Genomic DNA, 26573 nt, shown 5'->3' on the forward strand with positions numbered 1-26573 from the left:
ATTTCCCTCAAGCCATAACCTCAAAACTTCTCAGCCTTCATCAGCCACGTCCCCACAAATTTCAAGCTTCAAAGTTACATCTGTAGATTTCAGCCCCATCTCTGTCCAGGCACACACTGCCACATCAAACTATGGTAACTAAAATAGTTCGCTCAAAGTACAGCTATCAATTTTAGGTAAAAATAAATTATTCAGAATAGTGAGTCTTCTGAGGACAGCTATGACTTTTTCGTAATTAAGCTACCGACATACACATGATGCAAGTGCAGGGAGTTTCAGGGGTGGTGTGTGATGATTAGTTAATGCTTCTAGTGCTGGTGAGCATGAGACCGAGTGTCTGGTTAGAGCTATGCGGTCAGACAGCACCGTGCTCAAATCTTCAGAAGCAGCCCAATGAACCTCAGTCCCTAACCTGCAGCAGCACCATCCCCCCACCGACACCTTCTTGCATTTAACAATGTTCTATGCTGCAGTCCCATGGAAATACTACATATTGGTGATGAGGCCAGGACCACCAAGTGTCTTGACTGTGGTCAAAAAAAAACAGATTAAAAAGGCTGATGGGGGCGGGGAGAACATCTCCCCTCACCCACAAGACACATCACCTGCGCAGTTTTGCTCAGTTTCTCCTCCAGTCCTACACCACACCTTGAAAGGAGTGTCTGCAGAGCTTTCACAGAAGCGGGAGGCCTATAGATGTGTATGTAGGAGACATTACAATTTATTGGTTCAAACACCCATATCTTCATTTATCTAGAAGCTACTTGGTAGTTTGGAATTGCAGTATTCAATATATTTCACTAACATCGTGGTGTTGTTACCAGGCCTTGCATACTTTAATGAAACAGGTTAGGTAAGAACCTGCCATCAACTAAAACTAGAAGTCAAGTTGCAGCAAGACTTCTGTTTAAACAGTATTAGGCATTTTGAACCGCAGGACACAACTCAACCTAACCTTAAAGTAGTCCTTAAAGTAATCCACTTCAGATTAAAGTTTTCTACTACAGGGAAATTCTTCATTATAGAAACTGCATTTTAAAAAACCCAAATAGGCCTTTACCAGTAAACACTACACTGCAGCGGCATCAGATCCCTATCCTAAATGCAACAAATCTGTGGTAAAAACTGCATGGTAAGTATTAAGGATGCACTTAATAATTATAACCATTACACCCGGTGCATTGCTTAACCCCAACCCAGTGGCAGGCAGCCAGCCCAGGTCACTATCATTCCCTCTCTGTATCCCGTTAATAGATGAATCTGACTTCTGTGCTTTAAGAAAGCAAAGTTGGGAAATGGAAGTGTAATTTGGGAGCGCTAAAGCTTTGCACATTCCATGATGCTCGAACAGTTACTCTTCACTTTGATTTTGTTCACAGAACAGCTGCAATTATGAAGTTATGAAGTCAGCAACACTTCAGATCAGGTAAGGGACATTGAACGACGTCACCAAGAGTGAAGCCCTTTTTTAATGATAGGCAGGAGAAAGCAAGGCAATGAGCAGTCACCCCAGCACCTCTGTTGGAGAGGGAACCCTCTCGAATGGAAGGTTACCATTCAGGCAACAGCAAAGATACTGCCTTGTCTTCCCGGCACTCCAGGATTTAGCACGAATCCTCAACTCTGGTCTTCGCTTACGCCCACATATGGGTAGCTGGAAGAACAAGTTATTACTGTAATTTTTACAGTATTTCTAGATTTATTTCTGCATGGGCAAATGAACAACTCTAGTCTGTCTAGTAAGTGCTCCTGGATGATCATGAAGTTCTCAATGGTCACAACTGAGCCAGGAAGCAAACAGAGTCAGACTGTCAGATCCCAGTGAATTTCACTGGAATTTGGACTCCTAAATATCCCCCTGGACTCTTAAAACCCCAAATACAATTCTTGAAGTGGGCTTCCTATGTAAGGGTAAGACCAGCTGCCAGAACTTTTCAAACAAAATGTTAAACTGGATTCTTGCTGCAGTCATAAAAATCAGGAAGATTTCAGATCTAAACAAACAAACAGAAAATCTAACTAAAAAATGCAGTATTTTGATGTGCTGTTCTTTGGAATTCCTATAATTAAAAAATAAACGCATTGTTACTATCTCATAAGAAAATACGTTTCATAATGTGCAACCTAATGCACACAGGGAATTGGCAGGTGAAAGGGAAAATGCAAAAGTATGAAAATACAGTCCTTTAAATGTGACAATAAAGTTCAACATATTAGTACAAAACTAATACACTAAAATAGATGTACAGGTGCAAAAGGCTACCAGGTTGTAGAAAAAAGGTACCAGCTTTTTTTTTTTTTTTAAAGGCTTAATTAAGTTTGCTCAAAAAAAATTTCCCACAAAATAAAACCAGAAGCAGCATTAAAAATAAACTGATAACATGCTGTCTCTAATAAAGCAGTGTATGTACAAAAGAAGTGAGCGAAGCTGAATTTATCCGCTGGCATGAATAAATTTGTCTGACAGAAGTCAGGCCAAAAGTTGCAAGAATGGGATGTTTACAACTCTTAGGCACAGAGAAAGAGTGGAGGTTGCTTTCATAGGGCAGATTTTTTATACAGGAAGTCTGGTTTGTTTGGAGACCTCCTTCCTCTGCTTACTGCATCTTCCCTTTCCAAATCTGCATTTCTCTGTGCTCCATGTTCCAATGGCTCATCATCCACCAGTCTCCTACCGGGTCTCTCTTCTTGCATGTCAGAGGTGTACGCAGAGAGCGAAGGTCTGTTGGAGGTTAGCCCATAGGTTAAATCGGTTTCCATTTTTGTTCTTCCCCTGATGTGAACTGGGCCATTACCAGCATTCTCCTGGGTAGCCAATGCCAAGTCCAGTCGCTGGGGAGGTTGTTCTAAGACATCGAGGTGTATTGGCTCATTCTTTTGTCTGTGCTGATGCCCATCTTGGGAGAGCAGGTATTCCCTCCTAGAATCCTCTTGCTTTTTAGGAGATATCTGGGAAGGTAGATAGGCTGACTTTAAGCCACTTGGTGATGCCTTATTGTGGCTATACAAATCTGGGCCAAAATATATGCCTTGTGAAGGCGAAGGACTGTGCCTGTTGGGTGCTGGCGTGGAGGGTCTGCATGCAGCATTGGAGAAGTCATAGAAGTCAGGATATTCCTGCTGATTTTCTCGAGCATCTATTTTTTGCTCTATTGCATGTTTCTTTCGAGAAGTGGGCATGTGTCTGTTCTGAATACATGAAATGTGCTGGGGTGGACCAGGCCCTACCTCTGTAACCGTCTGGCTTAATTCTGTGTCGACAGTAAGCTCTGGTAACCTTCTGTCTTTTAAAGACATTGCTGACACACCCATTGCGATATCTGGCATCAGTTCATTTAGCAAGGGCTGAGTACACTGGAAGAGAAAAGAGATTGGACCATGGAAACAAAGCAAAAACTAAACACAAACTGTATTTAGGATAGTTTCTGTAACTCAAAATGGCGTCTTCCCCATCTACCTTTGCCTAGACCAACCTGAGCCTGCAAGTTTCCTACACCATTTAAAGATGACGTGTATCCTCCAACCTTCACCTTCCTGCTAGCTTAAGACAACTTCCCTTTATGAAGCTGTTGTGCCACAATAATAGTTCCTTCTTAAATGCATCTTGTCTTAAATATGCAGTAAATGACAATGTACCATTAAACTCTCAAAAGGTAAGCCTGATTTAAGCCACTTGCAATTATCAAACTAAACAAGGTACTCTGCAGAACTTAACAAATGGTTTGTTGTAGCACACAGTTCCAGTGCAGTAAAGCCACAAAACATGTGTTTTGTCACTACAGATGCAACCCCTCTGCTTCGTTTTCATATTTTTAAGTTAGTTAATTGCATGCATGCGTATGTGTATGCGCAACAGCGTCATGGTTTGGAGGGGGGCATCAGTCACAGTGCTGACTAGATCCACAAAGTGTATGGAAGGTGTTGCATGGCATTCTTCTCACCTACGCCTACAAGCCATCCTGCAATGAGACAAGTATATTACAGTCTTCCAGACGGAAGAGTTGAAATTTCTACTTGTATTTACCATTTCTAATAAAAGCATTGAGCAAACAATGGAAAACTCTTAATTTGAAGTTAAATATTTTATATTTAAATATAGAAAGAAGTGCAATATATTTAGGACAATTGCTCAAGGAAAAAAAAGAAAATCTGTTTTTCCATTCAGAACTCCAGATCAAATCTGCATCTAAAGAGCAGGTTTTCAGTATGACACAACTGTGCACTGAAACAGATTTTTCACTGCAGAAAAAAGTTACTGAATTCTTTATTTAGCATTTCATGTACTTCACAAAGCTATGTTTTTGTCCAGTATGTTATAGTTCGTTGTTTTCATTGCATCATATTGTAGTTCAGTAACTGTAATGATTGTCTTTAAATGCTGTGATGAACCCCTTTGTATTTGCAAATACCAATTTTTGCTTGCCTATTAATTTTAAAATCTTTTTCACAGCTGTAAGGCCTTCACATTCTCCACAGGCTCCCTTTATACATATCTGTTTACTTCAGGACTACTTACCTGTGAAAAGCCAAAATATCATCACTATTTCCACCCTTGAATTATAGCATGCAGTCCACCACTGAAGTTGACTTATGCTTTGTTTTAATGTAGAGCAAACTATCTCATTTCAGAAGATCCGAGTCCCACTTGCCCCTCCAAAATGTTCCTGCCCCTGGAACATTCATTCTCCCAGGGATTAGGGCATGCCTCTGGGATGTGGGCATGCCTTTGGGATGCGGAATGCCGATAGCCATTTTGGTAGAAAATTCGTCTCCTAATCAATGAAGATGCTCTTTTATTTAACAAAGCCAAGTTACTTGACCATAAAAATTCTCTCCAGCTCCTCACTATAAGCCATTTTGAGTGGCCAGAGATAGGGAGAAAAGGAGAAATCGCAATACTTACTACTTGCTTCTCAGCTGCCATCACTGCTGCTGCTGCAGCCACCGTTTGCCTCCCCAGACCTGTAGTGTTAGTGCAATCAGGAGGTGCTGCTTTAACACTGGGCAAGTAGACAGGTGGTGCAGCTTTGGGAGCCGTTCGGGAGTGGAATAGCGAATGATTACACGGGTAAGAAAAGGAACGGGAGGGATGTTGACTTGGCACCCTTTGTGTCCAGCCCACTTTGAACTGGTTATGAATAGGAGTTGCTGGTGGGTGGTATGGTGGTGGAGGAGGGGGTAACGGTGGATGGAAGGCCACAAAAGAGTCCAGTTCTGTAAACATGGTTTCTGCAGTGGGAGTGCTGTTAACGCGACATCGGCCAGACTGTCTCATTGTCAGGAGTGGGCTTTCATCCCCAAATCGCTCATCAGGAAAGAATTTGTGAGGATTCTGCAAAGGAAAAAAACCAGCATGTAACAAAACAAAGGAGGAAGTCATCTAGAAAAATCTCCTAAACTAACACACATTGGAACTAGAAATCTGCTAGTACTGTAACAGGACAGTTGTGCCACCTAAAGCCTCACGAATACTTGGAGATGATTACAGCTACCATGGAATTACAATTCTTTTTAAAAACAAGGCAAGAAGCATCAGATTCACTGTGTGAATAAGTTGACCGACAAATGCATTTGCTTAACAGCAGCATGCAAACAGAAGCAGGATTTCCAGTTTCCCAGTCCTGATATGCACTACGCAGATCTAATGTATCAGTTAGGACTTTCTCTCCTCTCTGATTCAAGAATAAATCGTAACCTAGGTTTCTAGTTATGGTTTGACTATCCTCATCAACTGCCTCTTCGGCAGGTTTTTTTTGTCCCCAAAATCTGTGGCCGTAAGAGCACCCTGAATGGCAACAACTCTTGAGAACAATATTTATACATTGCACTTACACATTTATAAAATCACATAAATCAAATGCAACAGTCTCACTGTAATTTGCGTTTGGACAACTCTAAAGTTATGCAGGCATTTCAAAGCATTTTTGCACCTGCATGTGCACACAGAAAGCAGTTCTCTTATTGCAGATTATGCATTCAAGTCAATTCACAAGCAGAACAGAATCAAAGCATTTGTGGTCTTATACAGCAATTTTTCCGTACCTGCAAAAGTTCCGCAGCAGCATCAGAAAGTCCAAATTCCCGCAGCACACGAATCTGAATCTCATAACTGACTGTGGCGCCTTCTCCACAATTGAGAGCGTACGCCCTTTGCACCTGCTCAGTATGACGCAGCTCCTGCAGCCGTTTGATCATCTCTCTTACAATGAGGAGACTGGGAACTGGAGGGATAATAGAGAATGGAATGGGGATAATAGAGATTACTCTTTGAACTGTAAGACAAAAAGTTTGATTGCAATGGTTAGATTTAATTCTGAAAGGAAAAAAAAAAAATCTAACATCAGACTGACTTGGCTTTTTTTTTAAGAAGCTTCTGTCAAAACCAGTTCAACTTACACATGTTCTTTGAAGCATCATTAAGGCGCATGGGATAACACACATATACAAATGGCAAAGACATCTACCATTTTTCCAGCTTCTGCTAGAGTAAGCCACAAACACAGCCTTCTTTGTAAACTCCTTATGATGCAGGTATTTTATTATTTAAGGTGGGGGCAGGATATCTTAAACAACAACTGAATGTTCCCTCATGAATTCTACAGGCCAATAATTCATTGATTTTTTTGGCATACACTTCATACTTCTAGTGGAATTTTATAATCACAAGATCATAATACCAGTATGTAACTACAGAAGGAGCATTCTAAAAAAATTACACAAACTGTAAGCCAACATAAACCTGCTAAAGTTGTGTTGTTTTATGCAGCCATATTGAAATAATTTTTTAAAAAAAACTTTCCAAAAGGAAATAATGTATAATTTGGGGTATTTATCCTGTTGCAAAACATTCTCATGCCTCCTCTTGCTGCTGTTTGATGATCAATGGTATTTTTCTGTGGTCTTTCTGTCCCCAGGAAAACCTGCATATCATAAAGAGAAGACAAATCCAGATCTCTGAATACGTTTGTTGTGGCATCTGATCCTTTACCAGCTTTACAAGCCTTATATATTACTATGAGCAGATGTCCATAATGAAAGCTCATAAAAATTAAATGGATCAGACAGTAAGAACAGTGTGAAAACACATTTGCATTACAGAGAAGGAAAAAACCCAACACCGTGCGGTACAACTGGTCCCAGTTTCACAAAGTTTACATTGGTACATGGAGGATAAGTGTAAGTAGCACAAAATATTTTTCCCCCCAAATTGAGTTCCTGTACTAGGGAAGGGAAAAAAAAAAAAAGAAAAGAAAAGAAATAATCAAGTCTATCCAGTCTTCCAAGGCTTGGAAATAAGTCTTTCACAATACCTGCGACACACTTCAATTGTTCTGAAAAATCCTGGTTTAGCAGCCAGATGTTTAGCTACAACAAGCATTTTGCTAACACTGAAAAAAGAGGATTTTAGCAAAATTTGAAGCAGTTCTCCAAACTACTAGGCATAAAAATCATCTTAAGTTTTTAATGAAAAAGTTCTACCTCCTCAAACACAGGTTTGTTTCTGGGTTGTTTTTTTTTTTTTCCCCCTGTTATTCATGTGAAACACATGGAAGAGAGATTACATACATAACAAATACAATTTTCTCAAGTCAGTTCAGGATTTCTCATTCAAACTGAAACTGCAAAATACCTAAAGAAACCCAATGACCTGCAGAACGTAGCCTCAAAGTAGAACAGACTTCAGCAGAGGCTGAACTCATTTTAACAATAGTGTTGCAAGAAGAGCACCGAGACATGCTGCCAATAGCATTTATACAAATATAGTCCATGGGCAGTGGGTACAAGGAAGATGCCAGCAACAGATGGAGAATACCTAAGCTGTAAAGAACCCCCTGCTCTAAGAGCCCGGCGGCGATGTTGCTTAGCTCTCCCTCCAGCAGTTCCTGTGCTCCATATATGCTTTGGGATGGATTCCTGTACACATTACAGGTTTGGTACATGTCCGAAATGTCCTCAAAGTAATTGGGCTCCATCTACCCTTCCTAGCACAAGGTATTGGCAAAACAATCAGTTCTTTTGCATGATTACAGAATAAGCAAAGCAGGCAGTTACCAGGACACAATACCTGTGCTCCAACTACTGGCCAGGCTCACAGCTCATATCCATGCTCAAATCAAAGGGCTGGAAGTAATTCCTATATATTAAATTGTACAGAATCAAGCTGTAGGGGCATTTCAGATTGGTCAAGATACCTCATGTTTGCCAGAGCCAGATTTTTTCAGAACACGAGAACTTTTGCAAAGCATTGGAAACCTTTGAGAATCTGTTTTCTCTCTCAACTTCTTTGGAAACTAAGATCGAGCAAAGTGTTACCAAAGTCACATCTTATGATGAAATACTTTACATTCAATTCATGGTGAGTATATTTATGCTTTTCTGTAGAGGGGGGAAAAAGTCTGAGTACTATAATGCAGTGCTGAGATGCCACAGCTCTAAGTTTTAAACAAACAATTAGTACTTTTATCAAATTACAGAAGTTTTCAGAAGCTCCTTTTAGGCTTTATCAAGTCTCTTCCTGAATCACAAGAAACAAATAGATCAAAACCATTCCACAAACCTTACTAGAAAAAGCCTACCGTGGTGTTTAACCAAATAGCATTTAAAATCTTCTTAACACCTCAACTTAAATTCTCTTGGCAGCAATTGAAACCTACTATTTTTGTCCTAGCTGTAGCATCTGTAAGAATAATTGATCTACTTCCTTTCAACATAGTTGACTTAAGGGCGACATAATTAACACACAAAGACCTTATAAAATGGGGAATGGGGAGTGGTGGAGGGAGGAAGATGACTGTTTTCTTGGTGGCATGTAACCTTTATTGCTTTTCCTACAGACTTCCAAACTGATCCATGTCTACTGAGATGTGATACTTTGATCTCAAAATGGATACCAAAAGTTTATGCAAGTTCAAGGAAAGACTGCATAAGCTCATGGATTAAAAACGCATTTAAAATTACTAACTACACAGAAACACCACCCACCACAGGACATCTCCGAGCTGTAAATGGTTGAACAGCACACAGAATTTTACAGGGAATTATTTTATGTGCTTTTTCTGCTACTCTTTCCTTCTGCACTCACTTCTGGTAACTGCTGGAATAAGGATACTAGACTAGACAGACAAATCCTTGACTTGACCCTATATGGCCGTTTATATGGCTAAACACAATGCTCCATCCAAGACCAAATTACTTCACATCTTGTGGCACATTTGTTTTTGTGTTTTAGTATGACTCTTTATGGAATTGTATAATGTTGACTTTCAAGCTTTTCTCCACAGAGCTTCCCTCAGCCATCCTGCATGCACACAGCTAGCTACACCTATATAAGCACAATGTTTCCCACTTTCTTCACTGAATTTTAAATTTAATCTTGGTCATTTACCTATCTAATCCTGCCCTCCAAAACATCCACTGAACCTCCCAACTTGTCATCAGCTGCAGGTTTTGCCAGTGTGTTCTCTATGCACACTGAGTATTAATGGAGCCAGGGAAAGGTGGGAAGAGCTAGATGCTTTGGCAATCCCACCAGATACATTCTTCCAGTTTCACACCAAAAGATCAAATGCATAAATGACAAAATATATTACAGTAATTTTATGACTACATTTCCCTGGCTTGCCTATGGGGAATGTCACACCAAGTATCCTGAAGTCGAGAGGCATTATCTACTTCCACCTATAAAAACCTACTCTGCCACACAAGGAATGAAGTTGGTTTGACTTCAAAGCTAAAGTGGATTTGGTGAACTGAAAAAAAGAGTGTGTTTTGAGTGTGTACTTCCAATATTTTTCTGGCAAACTGAGTTAAGCTGACTGCCCTGCACGTTATGCTCCCCTGCTTTTTCTTTTTAAAAGAAATCAGTATTTTGCCATTTTCCAGCCTTCTGGATCAACCAGTCGTCCAAGACAGGTAAGCAGAAAGCTGAGAACCACTCTGAATACAGAGCCAGGCTCCAGCAAGTGTTCTACAGTAAGTTTAACTAGTCCAAGCTTTTTCAAATTGCCCAGCTGAAGCAGGTTAAAATACTATCCCCTCCAGCAGCTTACTTTCTAACAACTTCTTATGCCATACAAAAATAGTTAATGTCTTCAGAGTAGACCAAAGCAAAAGGGACTACCACTGAGTGGGAAGAAGCCCAAATGGTGCAGTACTACTCTCTGAGGAAATCATAATACTCAGTAATTCACACTCCTCCTCCACTGCCCCCAAGCCCCCACGCACTCGCACGAGATCAATCGGCATTGCAAGTGATCTAGCAGCCTTACCTGGGATCTCGTTGGCTATAACTGAAGGAGGACTGGACTGGTTAGTGCTAACTTGCTGGTGGGTAATCATATGACAGCACTGCGGCACTGCGTTGTTTACCATGTAAAGGGTGTCGGGCACATTGGACATTCGGACCATCCGCAAACGAACAAGATCGGTTTGTTCCACCATCATCTCATCCAGTACCGACTGCAACGACAGCCATTAGAGCCCTCATGAAGGCACTGCACACGCATACCCACCGGGAGCTGCTGCAAACGCAGTCCCGAGGCCACAAGTCTACCAATGTCTAAACCATAACTTTTTCAGGTCCCAAACAGTATTTGGCTTTTCCACAGCATTTTCTATTCCATTTTCCAGTCAAGATCAGAGTTGAGTTCCAGAGCTAAGAGCAGGCAGGTGAATAAAGTTTGGGAAGGTTGCTTTGTTTATTTTGTACCTGTCACATTGGAAGTAACCTTCTCAAGGCCAGACCCTTGACTCTGTCTCAGACAATTACTGCCTACAGGTCTCAACTCTCTGTGCCATTGAGTAGAGGGCACTAGTCTGAAAAATGAAATGTGTTTCCCTCAGATGTCTTAAAGAATAGAAAGGGATTTATACATACCCTTTTAAGATTCTCATTTAATGTTAAATGAAAAAAAATCATAAAATCACTCTTCTGCAATTTTTGCATTTCACAATAATTAAACTACAAATAGGAGTATAGTTACCAGACAGTAAGTATGAGAGTCCTCCCTCTAACGTTAAACAGCTAAGGATACTTTTAAAAATATTTACAGCATCATATGAAACTAACAGAAACAAGGATTCCTGACCAGGGTGGGATGGAAATCAGAACATACTTCTTCCTTTAAGGTTACTACTAAAGCACTCCCATACCATATACCTGAAAACTAAAAGAGTCAAAGCTTTTATCACATGTTCTTTAACACATTTTTGTTAGTTTTAACAATCCAAGATATAAAGATAAAATTTTAACTGGCTAGTCTTCCTTTGCTGCTTTAGTGCCACCTGGTGCTCTCTAACTTTTGTGCCCAAAATGGGAAAAGTAGTTTTATTTCTCCCCTCCCCTCAAAGAGGATGTCAGCACCAACTCACACCCTCAGAAAATATTTTCTTTCTTAGGCACAGAGCAAAAGCTCTGAATTCACCATAGTAGTGGTCAGAGTTCGTAGGCGATGTGAATGTGCACAGCTTCGCCTAATCCTCTTGTTCTGCAGTCACGTGCACTGCTGGGACTCACGAGCTCCTGACCTAAGTCAGAGCCGCCTTAAGTGGTAGCATTAGTGGGCAACCTACAAGGGTCCCATTCTGTCAAACAGAATATGGAATGTTTCTGCCCCACACAGACATCTCCACCCTGTCACCAAACGGCACCATCAGAGATGCTACAAGATCTTCAGTTTGACAGTCCTCATGCAAGATATTAAATAGGGAAGCTACTGCTTGAGCAGGACACAAAGGACTTCAGTCAAGTTGGACACAAGATATTTATTCCATTCTGCGGAGGATCAAAAGGATTTTGGATATGTTCCGATTCAAACAAGATGAAATATCAGAGTCCTCTGCCTAGTGGAATAGTAGTTCTCCACCCAGCTCTGGTGGGAGCTGGGGAGCCTGAAAGACCTGGCACCAAGGTTGCTGACTAGCTGCAAACTGGGACTCTCAGGCTCTCACCTTGCCATCCGCCTGCCAGGTGGGCTGCCGAGGAGCTGGGCCGGCAAACTGGCTGGAAACCAGGGAGGTTTCCCTCAGAACGCTGCTTTGTTTCCGGTGGAATTTCATCAAGATCTGTCTCGCAAACATTTCAATTTCGACAAAAAAAAATTTTGTTGAAATTTTTCTGACCAGTTCTAGAGACTTGAGCCTGATGATCAATCTTGTAAGTCTTGTTAAATTGAAAATGTTAGTATTTTAGGCCAGTACATGCAAAGAGAGACAAAACATACCAAAATCTTTCCCTGTTTACAGAACCCCCTGATGACTCCAGATTAACAATACTCAAATGTTAATGATTATTACCTTAGCCTCCTCCACATATGGTGAGAACAGTCTTGGCCGCACATATATTCCAGCATTTTTTTGCCGCAGCCAGGCATTTGACTTTCCACCTTCTGATGTTGGTAGCATGTCTGAAGGAGGAGTACTAATCAGGCCTCTCTTCATCTTTAAGAATCAAGAAAGAGTTTCATGGTTTTTTTAAGTATGAATATGGGGAAAGCTTGCAAGAAATGCATTTCTCATACTGAATCCTTACATCAGTGATTTTTGTTTGCCTTCTGATCGATTTGAAGCACAGAAAATTTAACCAGAAAAAGATTTATACACTTACTACTCTGAGCAAATACATTTTAGGAGCTAATCCTCAAAAAAAACCCAAACAACCCACCAAACCACAACCTGAACATTGTAGAATCTAAAGCACAACAAATCCAGAAATAATATTTGTATGAGATTACTGACTTACTGCATCACTCAGTACTTCACTATTCATGGGTAAGATGTGCTCAATGCGGACAAAAGGTAGAAGTGGAGACAGGATCTCTCTCAGCTCCTCAATGTCAAGATCTCTCCTCTTCACACCTCTTTTGTTCACACTGTGAGCAGTACCACTCAGTAAATTAGGCTCTGTGGGAAGGAATAAAAAAATAGTAAGTTTACATCAAAAAGTTTAAATAGGAAAGCAGGAGTTACAGGGCTTATGGAAAGTTATAGACGAGGAAAGAAAAGTCTAATTTAAAAATCACAGTGCTTATCTGCATTGTTCCACAAAACTATTTCATGCCTTAAAAACTGATATGAAGCATCAGCAGGTTCACACAAGCATGGGTCATAAAATCATAGAATCATTCAGGTTGGAAAAGACCTTTAAGATCATCAAGTCCAACCATTAATTGTCATTTGCACAGCTGTCAGTTTCAAAGCATAAGCCAGGGAGAAAACATAGAGGTAGCACTTGGGGTAAACACTTACAAAGCTCTACCTCCAGCTACACTATGAAAACTTCCATGCTTCACTGCTAGCAGTTTCCCCAAAGGCTTTCTCCTGCAGCTCCTCTCCCTTTCCCCAGCAGTTTTCAGAAACTTATTTTATGCAAATTAAGGCCTGAAGAGACCACTGGGATAAGTTATTCTAGCTTCATGTAAGTCACCCTAGTAACAGCTGTGTCAAACCCATTCAAAATGCTCTCATGGTAACAGGATACCTATTTATGCCAAGAGTGGGAATCTTCCTAGAGACTGCAAGATGACAGCATACGACACCCTCGGGTCATTCTTCCTCCCTCAGTTAGCAACCTTCACCTGTACTTCAGGTATTGTGCTCAACCTGACCTTGACTAACTTCCCTCTTTGAGGAAACCTGTCAAACATACCCACCCTCCATTCAGTACAGGCAGCTCAAGTTTTAGCCACAGCCCGTTATGATTTCTAGTGCTTTCTGGTATTCAACCAACACCGCCACATACTCAGAGCTGCAAAATCAGGAGTGTCACTGAGGAATTTAGACCAAATTGCTAGACTAAATTTATCCCTAATCTGACAGAACTTGGCATAGCTCTTATTTCTGCTTTTGCTTATCATGTTATCCGATGATCTGATGAAAGAGAAATGAGCCATTTACTTAATGAACACCACAGACCAGAAAGCTGCACAATTACTCCAAATGAGCAGCTTCTCCCCCAGTCCAGGTCTGTTACTGTTTAACTGGCTCCATTACGTTCCAATCTGCCTTAAGACACTTAGAAAATCTTGGTTTGAAGATAGAAGGTTAATACTTACTCAGGTCACTAACAGCACGTATTTTAACTGACTTTTTGTTGCACTTCATACAGCATGTCTATGACAAAGCAGTTATATCACAAGCAATAACAGTGGATTTCAAAAACATGGCCAGCCCTCCAAAGACAGTAGCCACACTGCCTTGTTTTCACACAAGCAGGTTCTTCCCTTTCTGTTCCTCTCATTGTACTATCTGATTGACACTTTGTGATGTGGAGGAACTACAAGTTACTTGCATTTGTTATTTGGAAAATATACATTTAACCTACTTCCCATATCCAACACACATGAGACTGCCCTTAAGTTACCACTGTAGCAATAATATGCATCTGAGCTAACAAAAATACATTTACATCTACTTTAGGAAAAGCACTGATGCCACCTGATGGCTTGTTTCTCACTACCACAGATTTCTGTGGGAGAAATGTACTCAAACTGAAGTGAAAGGTTGACACAGTAAACTAAGAATAAGACTACTGTGAGAAGCCTGCATGAGCACAGAAAAGTAAAAGATACTGCAGGGTTTTTTTATTTCATGCATTAATTACAAGAAAAATAATTCTGAGACAACAGCAAATCAACCACACTTAAAAAAAAAACCAAACCAGACAATCATAGAGGTTGAAAGGACCTCTAGAAGTCTGGTCTGGCCACAACCACCATCCTCTCCCCACACCTCCCCAGGCAGGGTAGAGCAGGTTGCCCACGACTACATCCAGTTAGGTTTCAAACACCTCCAAGGACGGAGACCCCGTAACTACTCTGGACAACCTCTTCCAGTGTCTAACCATCTTCATAGTTTCTTGTGTTTAAACAGAATTTCCTGTACTTCAGTTAATGCCTCATTGCCTCTCATCCTGTCCTGGGTACCAAGAGAAGAGTGCGGCTCTATTTTCTTTGCTTCCTGCCATTAGATATTTATAGACTTTGCTAAAATCCACCCCCCAAGCCTTTTCTTCTTGAGGCTAAACAATCCCAGCTCCCTCAGAATGGCAGCGTTCTCATTTTTTAGAGAACAAAAGCATTCAAAAAAAAAAAAAGTGTATTTGTTTAGTTTTGACCATACTGCAAACAAAGTAGATTAAACTTCCTTAAGTTACAGATTACCCACAAAAAAGAACTTCCATACATTTTGGTTTATTTGGTTTAGTACTGTGTGGTTTAAAGGATCCTTACCTCGATCTGCTATTCTCTTCATTAACTGGTGTTCTCCCCATTTAATCAGATATTTAAGAATATCTTGTTCACTTGCCTGGTAGAAAAAGAAAGTTACAATCTGTATATGCTTAGTTTAGTGTCACTCACACACACACAAAAAAAAAAGACAATCAGATACACAGGTCTTTTGCAGCTATAAACAAACACAACTATACCAAGAGCGAAGTAAGTATTTGTACTTTATGATCTGCTATACCACTTCCTCCAAATATTTTAATGTAGTACTACTGGTATATCACCACCTTGATTTCTAGATTCATGTCACTTATCAAATCCCTAGGAGGAGGGGAAAAAAAATTTTTTTTCTACAGAAGGAAAAATTTTTGGAAAAAACTTACAGGTATTAAAATTGAATTATTAAAGTTTAATTAAAGGGGCAGTTCTAACACTGGGTGTTTGGATCTCCTGTTTAACATTACAAATTCAGCATCTGCACAGCCTGAAAAAGCTATAAAAATAATCAAACCAACTAAATTATAATCTAGGTGAAGAGAAAGATTTTCAGTAATACTATAAACAAAACAACTTTGCTTTGTTCATACCTATATACACGTGCTAACCACTTAACATTTTTAGAGGAAAAAATCATGTACTGAAAAATTTATCTACCTAATTTCTTAACAACTAGGGTAGGAAATCTAGTCATAATACACACTGTTATGGAAGGTCAACAGTACTGTTACTGTAATTCCCAAAATGCTTAAAGTAAACAAAACTTTTTTTTAAACAACACTACATAATCTCTAACACTTTATACTTTAAAAAAAAAAAAGCTATATTAGGACAGATACAATTAAAAAAAAAAAATCCAGTCGTCTTTAAGCTACAAAAGGCTGGTTGTCATTATAAAGATATCTCCCTTGAAGAGAAATGGCAGCAAAAATCCACAAGCCTTCTATTAGTCAGTATGGTTTCCTCTCCCTAAAACCACACAATCACTGAAGGAAAGTCACAAAAAAGAAATTCTGCAATACTTGTCAGAAAATGTATCTTTATGTCTCTCCTAAAAAATAAATTAAGCCTTCTGAACAATTACTAGTTTATTAGCTCCCACTGTCCCCAACTAGGATGTACGTTGTTACAGCAAAACTACTACCACCACATAATTTTTTATAAAACACTTAAACACGCAGGCAAATGTTAGGTTCAGAAATGCTTTGTTTAAAATAATTTGCAGCCATTTCTAAACTATTATTAGGCATCTAAGCAACAGTATATACCACCTGTTTGGGTTGTGTTACAAGCCAAGAACAAAATAGTTTTCTTAATCACTAGTTCAATTTCATTTTTTACATACTATAAAGGAATACTTAGTGTGCATACAAACCCAGTCTTGCCTACAATTTAAAATGAGCTACTCCCAAGCACTTCCAGTAATGGTATAGCATATCCTGCTTCAAGCAGGCCCAGCTGTATTCTGCATTGCAGGTTACCTGTAAATAGTCAGACTGAATAGCTGTGAGCAGGTGGTCCTTGCTAAGTTCATAGAAGACATCTGAAGTCATGACCTGGGTAAACTCCTCACAGAGGAAATGTAGTGCTTGACGATGTACCCACTTGGAACCGTACGGCTGAGAGCTCCACTTCAGAATGGCAATTAAGGTGTCTAGTGAGATGCTCTCAGCAATAATATCTTCACAGCCTAGGAAACAAAAGCAAAAATCAATGATGTTGTTACAGCGGCACTTTGATTCTGAAGAAACACTACATACGGCTAAATCCATAATATAAAGGGTTATATGACTCCCAGTGAATGTAAAAACATGTGCCCTACAGACCAAGGTTGTAAAGGGGGTTAAATTCTGACTAAAAGTATAATAATTTTAATTGTGGTTTAGGATTCCAACTGTACAGTCGTTTACCTTTTAAAGGCACATGAAACGTCATGTCTGCTGGCAAGCCTGGATGAGCAACCGGAAAGCTAGTTTAGCCCTAGTACAACCTCCTTTGGTTAATATACATTATCGGACTGTTTAACACATTTTGAAGTTGCAGATTTGAATTTGAGTCCCTGTTGTTTAGAGCAGATTCACAGAAGCCTATAAACCGTAACAGAGGTGGAATTTTCATCCGTATCACTCTGCACATGGGCCCTCCCGAGACAGACCGTGCAGAGGAGCAGAAACAAAAGCTGTGACACACTGTTGGTTCTCAGCTGCTCAGCACAGGATGAGGGCAGCAAAGCATCACTTTCTAACTCACAGAGAAGGCAGGAAGCAGCAGGTGGTTGCTCCAGGCCACCACCCTGGCCTCCCTATCAAGCAAGGCACAGAGGGGACCAGGACAGGGAACACCTCCTCCCACGGGGAAGCAGAAAGTGAAGCATCCAAGAGGCAGGTATTCTGACTCGCAGCGAGCCTGCTACAGTTTCTTCGTACTCACTGCTGCATTTCACAGAGTGCATGTCTTCTAAAGAAGAGACAGGGGATATTTAAGTCTCCTGAAGGAAGATGGAGCAGATTTGGAAGAAATGAGGGGAGATGTACCACCGTAGGGCTGAAAACATGGGTACTTGGGGTTACTGAGTTAAGACAGATGGTACCACAACGTTGATAACTTGAAGTCTCCAATAGCACTTCGCTGATTTCATTTGTACATCTGGTTTACATATACACAGAATACTATTTCTATTTGTACTATAAAGGTAGCAATTTAAAGAAAAAAAAAAATCCAGTTCTAGAATTATACATTCCAGTCTCAACCCACTACAGCCACAAAATTACAGCTGTGCTTATGCCCACAAGAGGTCCCCAAACAGTTCAGAGCAGCATGCTTACACTGCAGTTATTTTACTTTTTATACATCGTCATTTTTCCCTCAGTTTCAAGGATATTTAAAAACTGAACTTTGACAGTTGTTTAGAGAACTGTATCTCATTACTGAGCTCTTGGACTAAGCTGAGTAAGAAATTGTTTAGCACGGTGATGTTAACATTTGTCAAGACAAAGAGGGTCTCCTGATGCTACATATTTTTGAACTGATTGCATACACGCAAGACACACTAGCAGCAATTAATATAATTAACAGAAAATCTTACTTTTCTACATAGGCCAGCATACAGAATATAAGCATTGACTCCATTTCTGTTGCAACTAATAACGTGAAGGATATGTTATTAAGGAGTAAGTAGTAATAAGTGAATGTGCTACGTCAGGTAGAAAGGTATCTGTCAAAGGAACTACTACTTAGGACCAAAGTCACTGAAAAGGGAAGCGTAAACAGTAGGCACAGAAGAAGGTACTAGGAAGCAACAGTTTAAACATGAGGCAGGTTATAAATTTACCAGTCCTATTAAATGCACATTTTTCTACTTAATACAATAAAAAACCCAGCATATTAATTATGAGAACAATATTCCACCGTTAAAATTTTCTGAAGTATAAAAAAAGAAAATACAGTGAATATAATAAATACAGTCAATGCTCAATGAGAATGTTTGCAGCAAATTCCAGGAATATGTCTGAATGTATATGTAATTTTGGAAACAATTTTTATTTATTTTCTAAAGGAATTTATGAGAATAATGCCTGTCCCCGCAACAGCAATAAATTTTACACCAGTTCATACTTAAACTTTCCTCAACAAGCACTTGGATGATTTGTTTTTCACATGCCTGATTCACCTAACAAAAGGAAGACCGTGTATCGATGCAGCCACTAACAGAAGGGCTACCAAAAGCATACACATTTCCGAACAATGCATTAAAGGAAGCATTACGCTATTCATCCCAAGTTAGACTCTCCGTTTGCTTTTGACAAAGGGGTAAGCGTTGAGTCATGTTTCAACACACCTGCTTTGTCCTTTACTATTACCGAAGTAACACATCGCTTCTCAGAGCTACCTATTACCATTGGGTTATGTATTATTATTACTACTACAGGTAAGAACAGATGCCTTACTGTAGATATTGACCTCTAACCTGCATGGTGAGGACTAGCGTATTGGTTAGAGGCACTTGAAACATCAGCCCGATCATCACTGGTACAGATGAGAGGAGAGGATGAGAACTGCTCTGAAATACACTCCTTGGGGTTTTGGTACACGTTAGAGAAACTGCCCCCTATAGATGGAGGAATTCCCCAGAAGCCTGAAGGCTAAACCTCACTCCAAATTCTTAAAAAATTCTGGTCAAGAATCTGAAAAACAGTGTTTAAAAACCCCCAAAATCTACCTTAAAAAAAAACCTCAAAACACTTCAGCACATGTCAGAAATACGAGCAAATGAAGTCCGAAGCTTTCCACTTCGGTATCCATTTTTACTTACAATTTTCCTTAAATTTTTCCTTACATAGTTAATGGCCAACATCAGATTTAACTTTGTCCTGTGAGTCCCTCTTATCTTCCCTTTTGGGGCTCAAAGAAGGAAAACGTTAAGTTAGCAGCAAACCTGGCATGGCAAATGACAGCTAACTGTGACTAGCTGCAGTATGCTTAAAAGAGGAGTTTGCTTCCCCGAATAAGAAACACATGGTTGTTTGAAACAATTATTTAGGGTCATCTGTTGTGTTGCACTAAGTCTTGCCCTGCTAAATCCTAACACAACTTTTTGCATGCAATTATTCTGTTTGCATGCAAGCTGACTTCAGCAGATTATTACATCCCCCTGAAGTCTAAAGGTTACACATAAGGACTGCTCCATTTCAAAGGCAGTATGTAAACCCACTCACTGAAATCAGTCACGAGGAAACTCAAACCGTAAAGGCAAAGAGACTTATCTCCAAGTGAATGCCATTCATAGTATTTCATCTGACATTTATTTTTGAAACAATAAGGACACCTGCCCCCTACAAAGACAGGAAACTACATTTCCATGAGATGCGGTTCTGAAGATGCGAGTAACACTGATTTATAGAAACAGAGCATCAGCTCAGCCTCAATTCTTCTGTCAAGTCCGATTATGGCACAACTACTAATAATATGACATCACCAAGTGAAAAGCTAATTTAGGATTCCTAGCAAATGAAACAGTCCCTCTCCCAAGTAATTTTAGCAATGTGTCAGAACTGTGGGATTATTAAAAGTATTTCTTCCGAAGTAAGCATGAGGTAATAATTAAAGTGTTTTCTGAACATCTAAATAAACTGGGACAACCCAATTCTAGCTATGGAAGGAATCCAATTTCTTTTCTTCTTTGGCATGTTTTTTTTGCTTTAACAATCAGCCACTTGGCAAAAAAGGCAGTCATCTAATAGCCACAATATTGTTCTTCACAGTGGAAGAGCGCACTGTTTTCCTATGAGTACTATTTTATAATATTTGAGCAGCAACAGCCTTTCCAAGATCTGTTTGCAGTGTCCCAAAGTGCTCTACCACAAGCTTCTGTGACCATTAGTATCTTTCAGAGATTCAGCTTAGACTCTAAGACATGAAAGATGACTGCCACATTTTGGACAAATGAGGCTATTCCATGCACTCCTTTTGCTGGATACCAATAGGTCCTGCCTACCAACAAGTCCTTTCTGCTTCCTCAGTTCTCTCTCATATGCAATTCCACAGCCCTTCCAAAAACAGATAGCTTGAGCCCATGTTTAACGTGCTAGCTAGTAGCTTGAGATCTTATCAAGACAGTTGACAGACCTACTAAAGACAAATTAAGTGCCTTCAACAGTCAGCAAAAGTGGAATTAAGCAAAAATTTTTGCTACAAAATCATCAGCTTGATTTAACTCATCCTGTGGTGGAGACCTTTCCCCTAAACTTATGCAAACCAGTGGAGCCAAGAAAAAAGAAGTAGTAAGAATTCATCTTGACACTGAACTGGAATCTAGAAGCTATTCAATGTTTTCTCAAATTTGTTGCATTGGGAGAGACCATGCTGGCAATCAGGAACCATACTTTTTGAATTTGCTGGCATGTAGAGAGCAGTTCAGAGGCATGATCTGTAGCTAGGCTGGACTGCACCATGTTTGGAAGTTCCAGCGATGCTTCTCTCACCCATGCGTGAGCACCCTTGCTGTTCTAACCAACCTTCTGACAGAAAGAGAAAGGAAAAAAGGAAGACAGCATTTGTTCAGCCTCTTTCCCACATCTTACAGACCCAAAGATGCAAACGTGTCCTGTACTTGCTAAGGATTCCTCAGAAAGCAGCCCACGCTCACAGGCTGTGGGAGCAGTCATGGAAGCTAACCCCCTGTGTAGTGGTATTAAACCAGTTTGTCGTCATCTTACACTCCACATCTCCTGCTCTTCTGTCACACTGGTGCTTGGGTGGCCACTCAATGAACAAGTCAACTAATTTCTGTCAATTCTGCTTTCAGCAGCATTAGATTGCCAATAGCACAAGCCCAGCTGCCAGCACAGAGAACAGAAACAAGGAGACTAATGCAGGAGGCAGGGCAGCAGTACCACTTTTGACAGCCAAACAATCTGTCTCAAATTCAAGTGACCTCATACAAAACTTGAAAGACATGACATTAGGAATTTAGGTTCTCCACAGCAGTAGGCAAAACATCAGTTACAAAAACAGCAAGAGCAAGTCAGAAGACTTACACAGTACAAACACGAAACTACACCTTTTTAACTGGTTATCACATAAGCAGCAACTGCAACCTCTCCTTTCCTATAACGGTATTGTGAACAAGGGATCTTGTTCAGCATTCACCTTCTGGATGCATGCTGACTTTCCCAGTTTATTAGTATTTAATGCCTCCTGGTAGCACCATATTCTCTGTCTTAAAGGAATGCTACAGGTTTCTAGCTTCTTGAAGTTTCAGTGCTTTTCTTTTTCATCTCCTCCCCAAATGTTTTTTTTTTTTAAAAAAAACCACCAACTTTAAAAAGCAATTAACAGTTAACTGATGCCAAGCCTGTAACTTGCAGGTGCCTTATTTTCCACATTTTAGAACTCTGAAGCACACAAGTTTTCATTACATGAAGGTGCAAAACTCCGTGAATGTTTTGTAGAAAACAAAACAAGACCTACTTAGCATTGGAGATCAAGAAGGACTCAATGGGCATTAGCGGTCAAACACCGCTGAAGTTTATTGCCAAGTTCAGCACCTCTTTTGAGCTATTTTTAATCCCTCTGCTGATTTTTCTAAGCACAAAAATTTAAAATGTTCATGTACTCCCATCATTGAAAGGCTGAATTCAGAGTATATCTAATATGGCACTGTTAAAAGTATATAGTAGGGGTCCCCCCCCCAAATACAAACGCTGATGACTTTATAGGACTTCAGATTAACTGTTAAAGGGAAAATAAAATATAATCTGAAGGTTAGGTCAGGCAGCATTTTGTGTTATGCTAACTATCCCTCCACAGTGAAAACTCAGTAAGTTATGTCAAATCCCATACATATTCTACATACTATCCAGCCATTTGAAATATTAAATTAGGGAGCAGATGAAAACAACGCAACTTGTGTTATTTAAAAATATTTTCATTTATGATATGGCAGTTATACAGCTCTTAAACATTCTAAGATATTAACACCTGGATTTTTGAAGTTTTAAGTTTAGCCAGAGATGTAATGTAATTGTTACACATTTAAAGCATTCAATATTTGTTGCAAAAGCTCTTTCTCTCCCAAACAATGAAAATTAATTTACTCTTCTGCTCCTGCCACATGCAAAATGCATTCATTTAGGAAGCCCGAAATCTGCATCTACATTTTTGGCTTCTTGCAGCCATCAGTCGATAATGGCCCTCGTCTGGGCTTCATCATTCCTTAAGAAGCACATTCAGCAGCAGCAGCAGGCAGTGTAGCTGATCCAGCTTAAACAGAAACAATTGTGGATCAGAAACAAAAAGGTGCCAACTCAACCGTAACAAACCAGAGGGAAGAACTTAACATGGGAACAATGAACAGCTGAGGGGGGAAGAGCTGATGTTTAGAGGGACCCTCCAGCCATCACAATTCAGTATTTAAGCCATATACTTCCTAAAACACAGGTGGTTGAAAGAAAAACATGAAAACAGTGACCAGATCTGTTTCTCTGCAAACTATGACACTGCAACAAATTTTATGTGCCTGGTTGCACAACTCAGCTGAATTCTTTATCTTTGCATATAACCCTGGCATGTAACTCTCTAAGAAAGGTCTTTTCTACTTCCTGCTTTCTCCAGTCTTCATCTTCATAATATAAAGCCTAAGCAATAATTCCAGGCTTGAGTACAAGTGAATCATTGTAAGGAGATAGTAGGTCAGATTTATGTTAATATTTACTTAATCATACACAATTTATTTTAAAGGTGTAAGTGCCAGACTAGTTCTTTTGAGCATTCCTACTGCACTGATATATAACTGACACACTTGCTCTAATCTTCCCACAATACATTTGTGTGTATTTAATACTGTTACTGTGGGCTTCCTGGCATTTCAGCATTTCAGTCCTGCTGAGATCAAGGGTACTTTTGATGTCAGGCAGTATCTGCCTCTAGATCAAAGGCTGCGCTACTGAATATGGCTTTAAAATAAAGTTTCTTTCTTCTTATTCTTGTCAAGGGTAAAGTCAACACCTAAAAATAAAAGGAAAGCAAAAAGTCTGAAATTAAGTTATTTTTTGTCAATTTTACTTCAGAAGACTTTTTGGAATCAGCAGGCAGAAAAGATTCCCAGGCAAAACTATTTCATAGGGTCCCAGTATCCAAAAACCCGTAACAGGAAAACATACTGTACCACCACCTCAGCGAGACTATTCATGACAGTGAGCAACAGGGAGGGCCAAGATGCAGAAGAGGAGTCATATATTTAATATAGCTATCTAATAAAATTAGGATACCTGAAGTTAAACTTCTCTGCAACAACAGCAGATGTGGCAGCGCAGTAAGACTGGAAGGGGGATTATTTCAACAGCACATGATGAACAGGGCTAGGGAACTGATCTGTTTTAATAACTGTGCTACAGAAGAGGAAGGGATAAGCGATTTTAAACCTGATCCTTGTGAGTCAATGTGTTAAAACAATCGTACCAGTACAGCTGACAGAGAGCAGCAAGGTAGCATGCAGACACGAAAGCAGGAGCAAAGTGCAGAAATAACCAGGCAGAGCACAGAAACATTCCACTAAGGGATGTGCCTGAACCTTCTGGAGAGGGCTCTAATCAGTACAGCCTCTGTGAAAGCAGTGAAGAGCTTCACTTTTTGGTAGTTAACAAATACTGCAGCACAAATGGGTTGCAGTACAAATTGGGTACAAATGGGTTTCAGTATGATCAGCTCTATAGATGAGATACACTTGCTGCTAAGTTCATTTATTCAAATTAGCACATTCAAAGATCCAATTCAGTTTTTCTTGGAAGATAAGTGACAATCATCAGCTGAAACAAATCAAGCTGAAGGCAGAGTAAATTCTAAATAAAGTAGTCTTCCTTTACTTGGACAGTAAAGATTCACACCACGTACCCATACCATCACTGACTTCACCACAGGGAAACCATCTATTAAAATACAACTGTAAGAAAAATGAGTATCACTGTGTTAGGAATGGGAAGATTTCCATGGAAATAGTCAAAGTTGAATCATCTGCTGAAACTGAGGAAAAAATACAACATCTGGATACTTAGAAAGGTCCCTGAAGACAAATCAAACTAAAATCTGTTGAAAAATAAAAACAGTTGATCAGAAGCTTTAAAATACATCAACTTCACTTGACACTCAGTTACAGAAACCCAGCCAAAACTGGGTAAAAGTGAGCAAAATGAGTTGGAAAGAATAGCCAGACTTATATATGAACACAAAATATTTTCCAGGAAACTAGGGAGACAAGCTTTAGCAAGTTTGCAATTGGCTAGCCTGAGTGAACCAAATCAAAAAACTCGAGCCAGGGGCTGTGGAAATCTAGAGAAGAAACTTAAGACATTAGCTACTGCGAGAGCCAACTGATGGGATCAGTCAGAACTTGGGCAAAACTGGACACCCGCAGCACAAATGACTAGAAAAGCACTGTCAGAGGACCAAGCTAAGAGATTTCACAAGAACTGCCTGCTCAGTGTCGGAGACCGACACATACACAATGCTGTCTCTTCCAGCATGGCTCCGCATAACAGCTAGAAGTCAGATGTCTGAGTGACAGCTTCCAGCACAGAAGTATGCTAGTGATGAAATTAGGGAATGGGAAGGACACGACTGAAATGAAGATCTCTCATCTACCTCATGTTAAGTATTACAATAAGGGAGGACAAGGCGCTATCGTTAAGTGCCAAAACAAGAACGGTGGTCACTACTAAAGTGCATACTTTGATAAGTGATCTGTTAGTCAAGTGCAGGCATATAGTCTTCCCCAATCATATAAGCTTCCTTTTAATTTTAAGATTATACCAGAACAATTCTTCACTGTCAGCATAGTACCAATGACCTAAACATGAACTCAGTAAATTAAGTACGAAGTTATTAGATACTGACTTCACTGGCATATACAGATTTTCTACAGACTGCTTACTGCTTTCTCCTGTACCTAGGGAACACAGTACTGATTTGTAAAATCCTAATTATTTCAAGTTAACATCTAGAATTTCAGTATCTGAAGGGTTGCCAAATTTACATTTGCTAGTATTGATAATATAATATATTTCAACCCTTGCCTGATTTTACTGCATTTCTCTCCTATGTATAACAACCTCCCCAGCCCCAACCTCACCACTTTTGTGGTCAGACACAGATTTACTAGGGAAAGAAGAAAAACCTCTGAAGGCCACTGCATCCCTCTACCTCCTCCCAGTGACCACCCCCAAAATGCTACAACTCTGGTTCATCCAGAGGGCCACCAAGACCAAGCTCGCAGTGCTGCACTCGCTGGTTCCAGCCACCCAAGCATGCTGCAAGCCCAGTGCAGCTCCCTGCTGCTGTCTTTCTTTTTCCTCCCCTAAAGGTAGTGTTGGGGGAAAACCTCCAGGGAAAAGTTAAGACCTTGTTACTGCTGACTCATAGAATATATATTCCAGAGTAGCACCAGTCTGTAGTGCATTACTGAAAAGAATGATGGTTTAGGACACACTGATCCAAGCACGCTCAACTTAAAGCAAGCAGAAATAATGAAACTCAGCATCAAATAAAACATCAGTTCTGTTTTTCAGTATTTACTAACACCTAAAAAATAAAAGCCATTTTCCTATCTGCAAGTCTGCCTAAGTTTCTCTTTGAGGTCCTCTTTCTATCATTGCTTATCTGCTTTGTTATCACTTACACTGTTTCATCAGAGCATCTCCAGATCACAGTTGCTCCAGTTTAGGTTTCCAATCTGGGGGAAGAACTAGACCCTGTTCATTTATGAGACAGTGCATAATTATTCACTGTCTTACTGAGTGAGGGCTTCATTCACAGTTTAATTCCCTCATTAGTATTCCCTGAGCACACTAAATCCTTTTA

At 39.9% G+C, this 26573-nt stretch overlaps 1 protein-coding gene across 1 annotated transcript in view; it reads right to left on the reverse strand.

Annotated features, from left to right (window-relative positions):
• Nucleotides 1-2538: 2538 nt before the first annotated feature.
• BTBD7 (BTB domain containing 7) overlaps nt 2539-26573 on the reverse strand; it is a 32440-nt gene continuing 8405 nt past the window's right edge. Inside the window, 10 exon segments of the mRNA XM_075712742.1 lie at nt 2539-3354; nt 4904-5332; nt 6043-6221; nt 10269-10458; nt 11950-12096; nt 12098-12160; nt 12295-12438; nt 12740-12900; nt 15228-15303; nt 16703-16911. Of these exon segments, the coding sequence (XP_075568857.1) occupies nt 2539-3354; nt 4904-5332; nt 6043-6221; nt 10269-10458; nt 11950-12096; nt 12098-12160; nt 12295-12438; nt 12740-12900; nt 15228-15303; nt 16703-16911 (2414 nt within the window).

The sequence above is a fragment of the Pelecanus crispus genome, chromosome 6, assembly GCF_030463565.1.
Source record: "Pelecanus crispus isolate bPelCri1 chromosome 6, bPelCri1.pri, whole genome shotgun sequence".
In the NCBI taxonomy this organism is placed as follows: domain Eukaryota; kingdom Metazoa; phylum Chordata; class Aves; order Pelecaniformes; family Pelecanidae; genus Pelecanus; species Pelecanus crispus.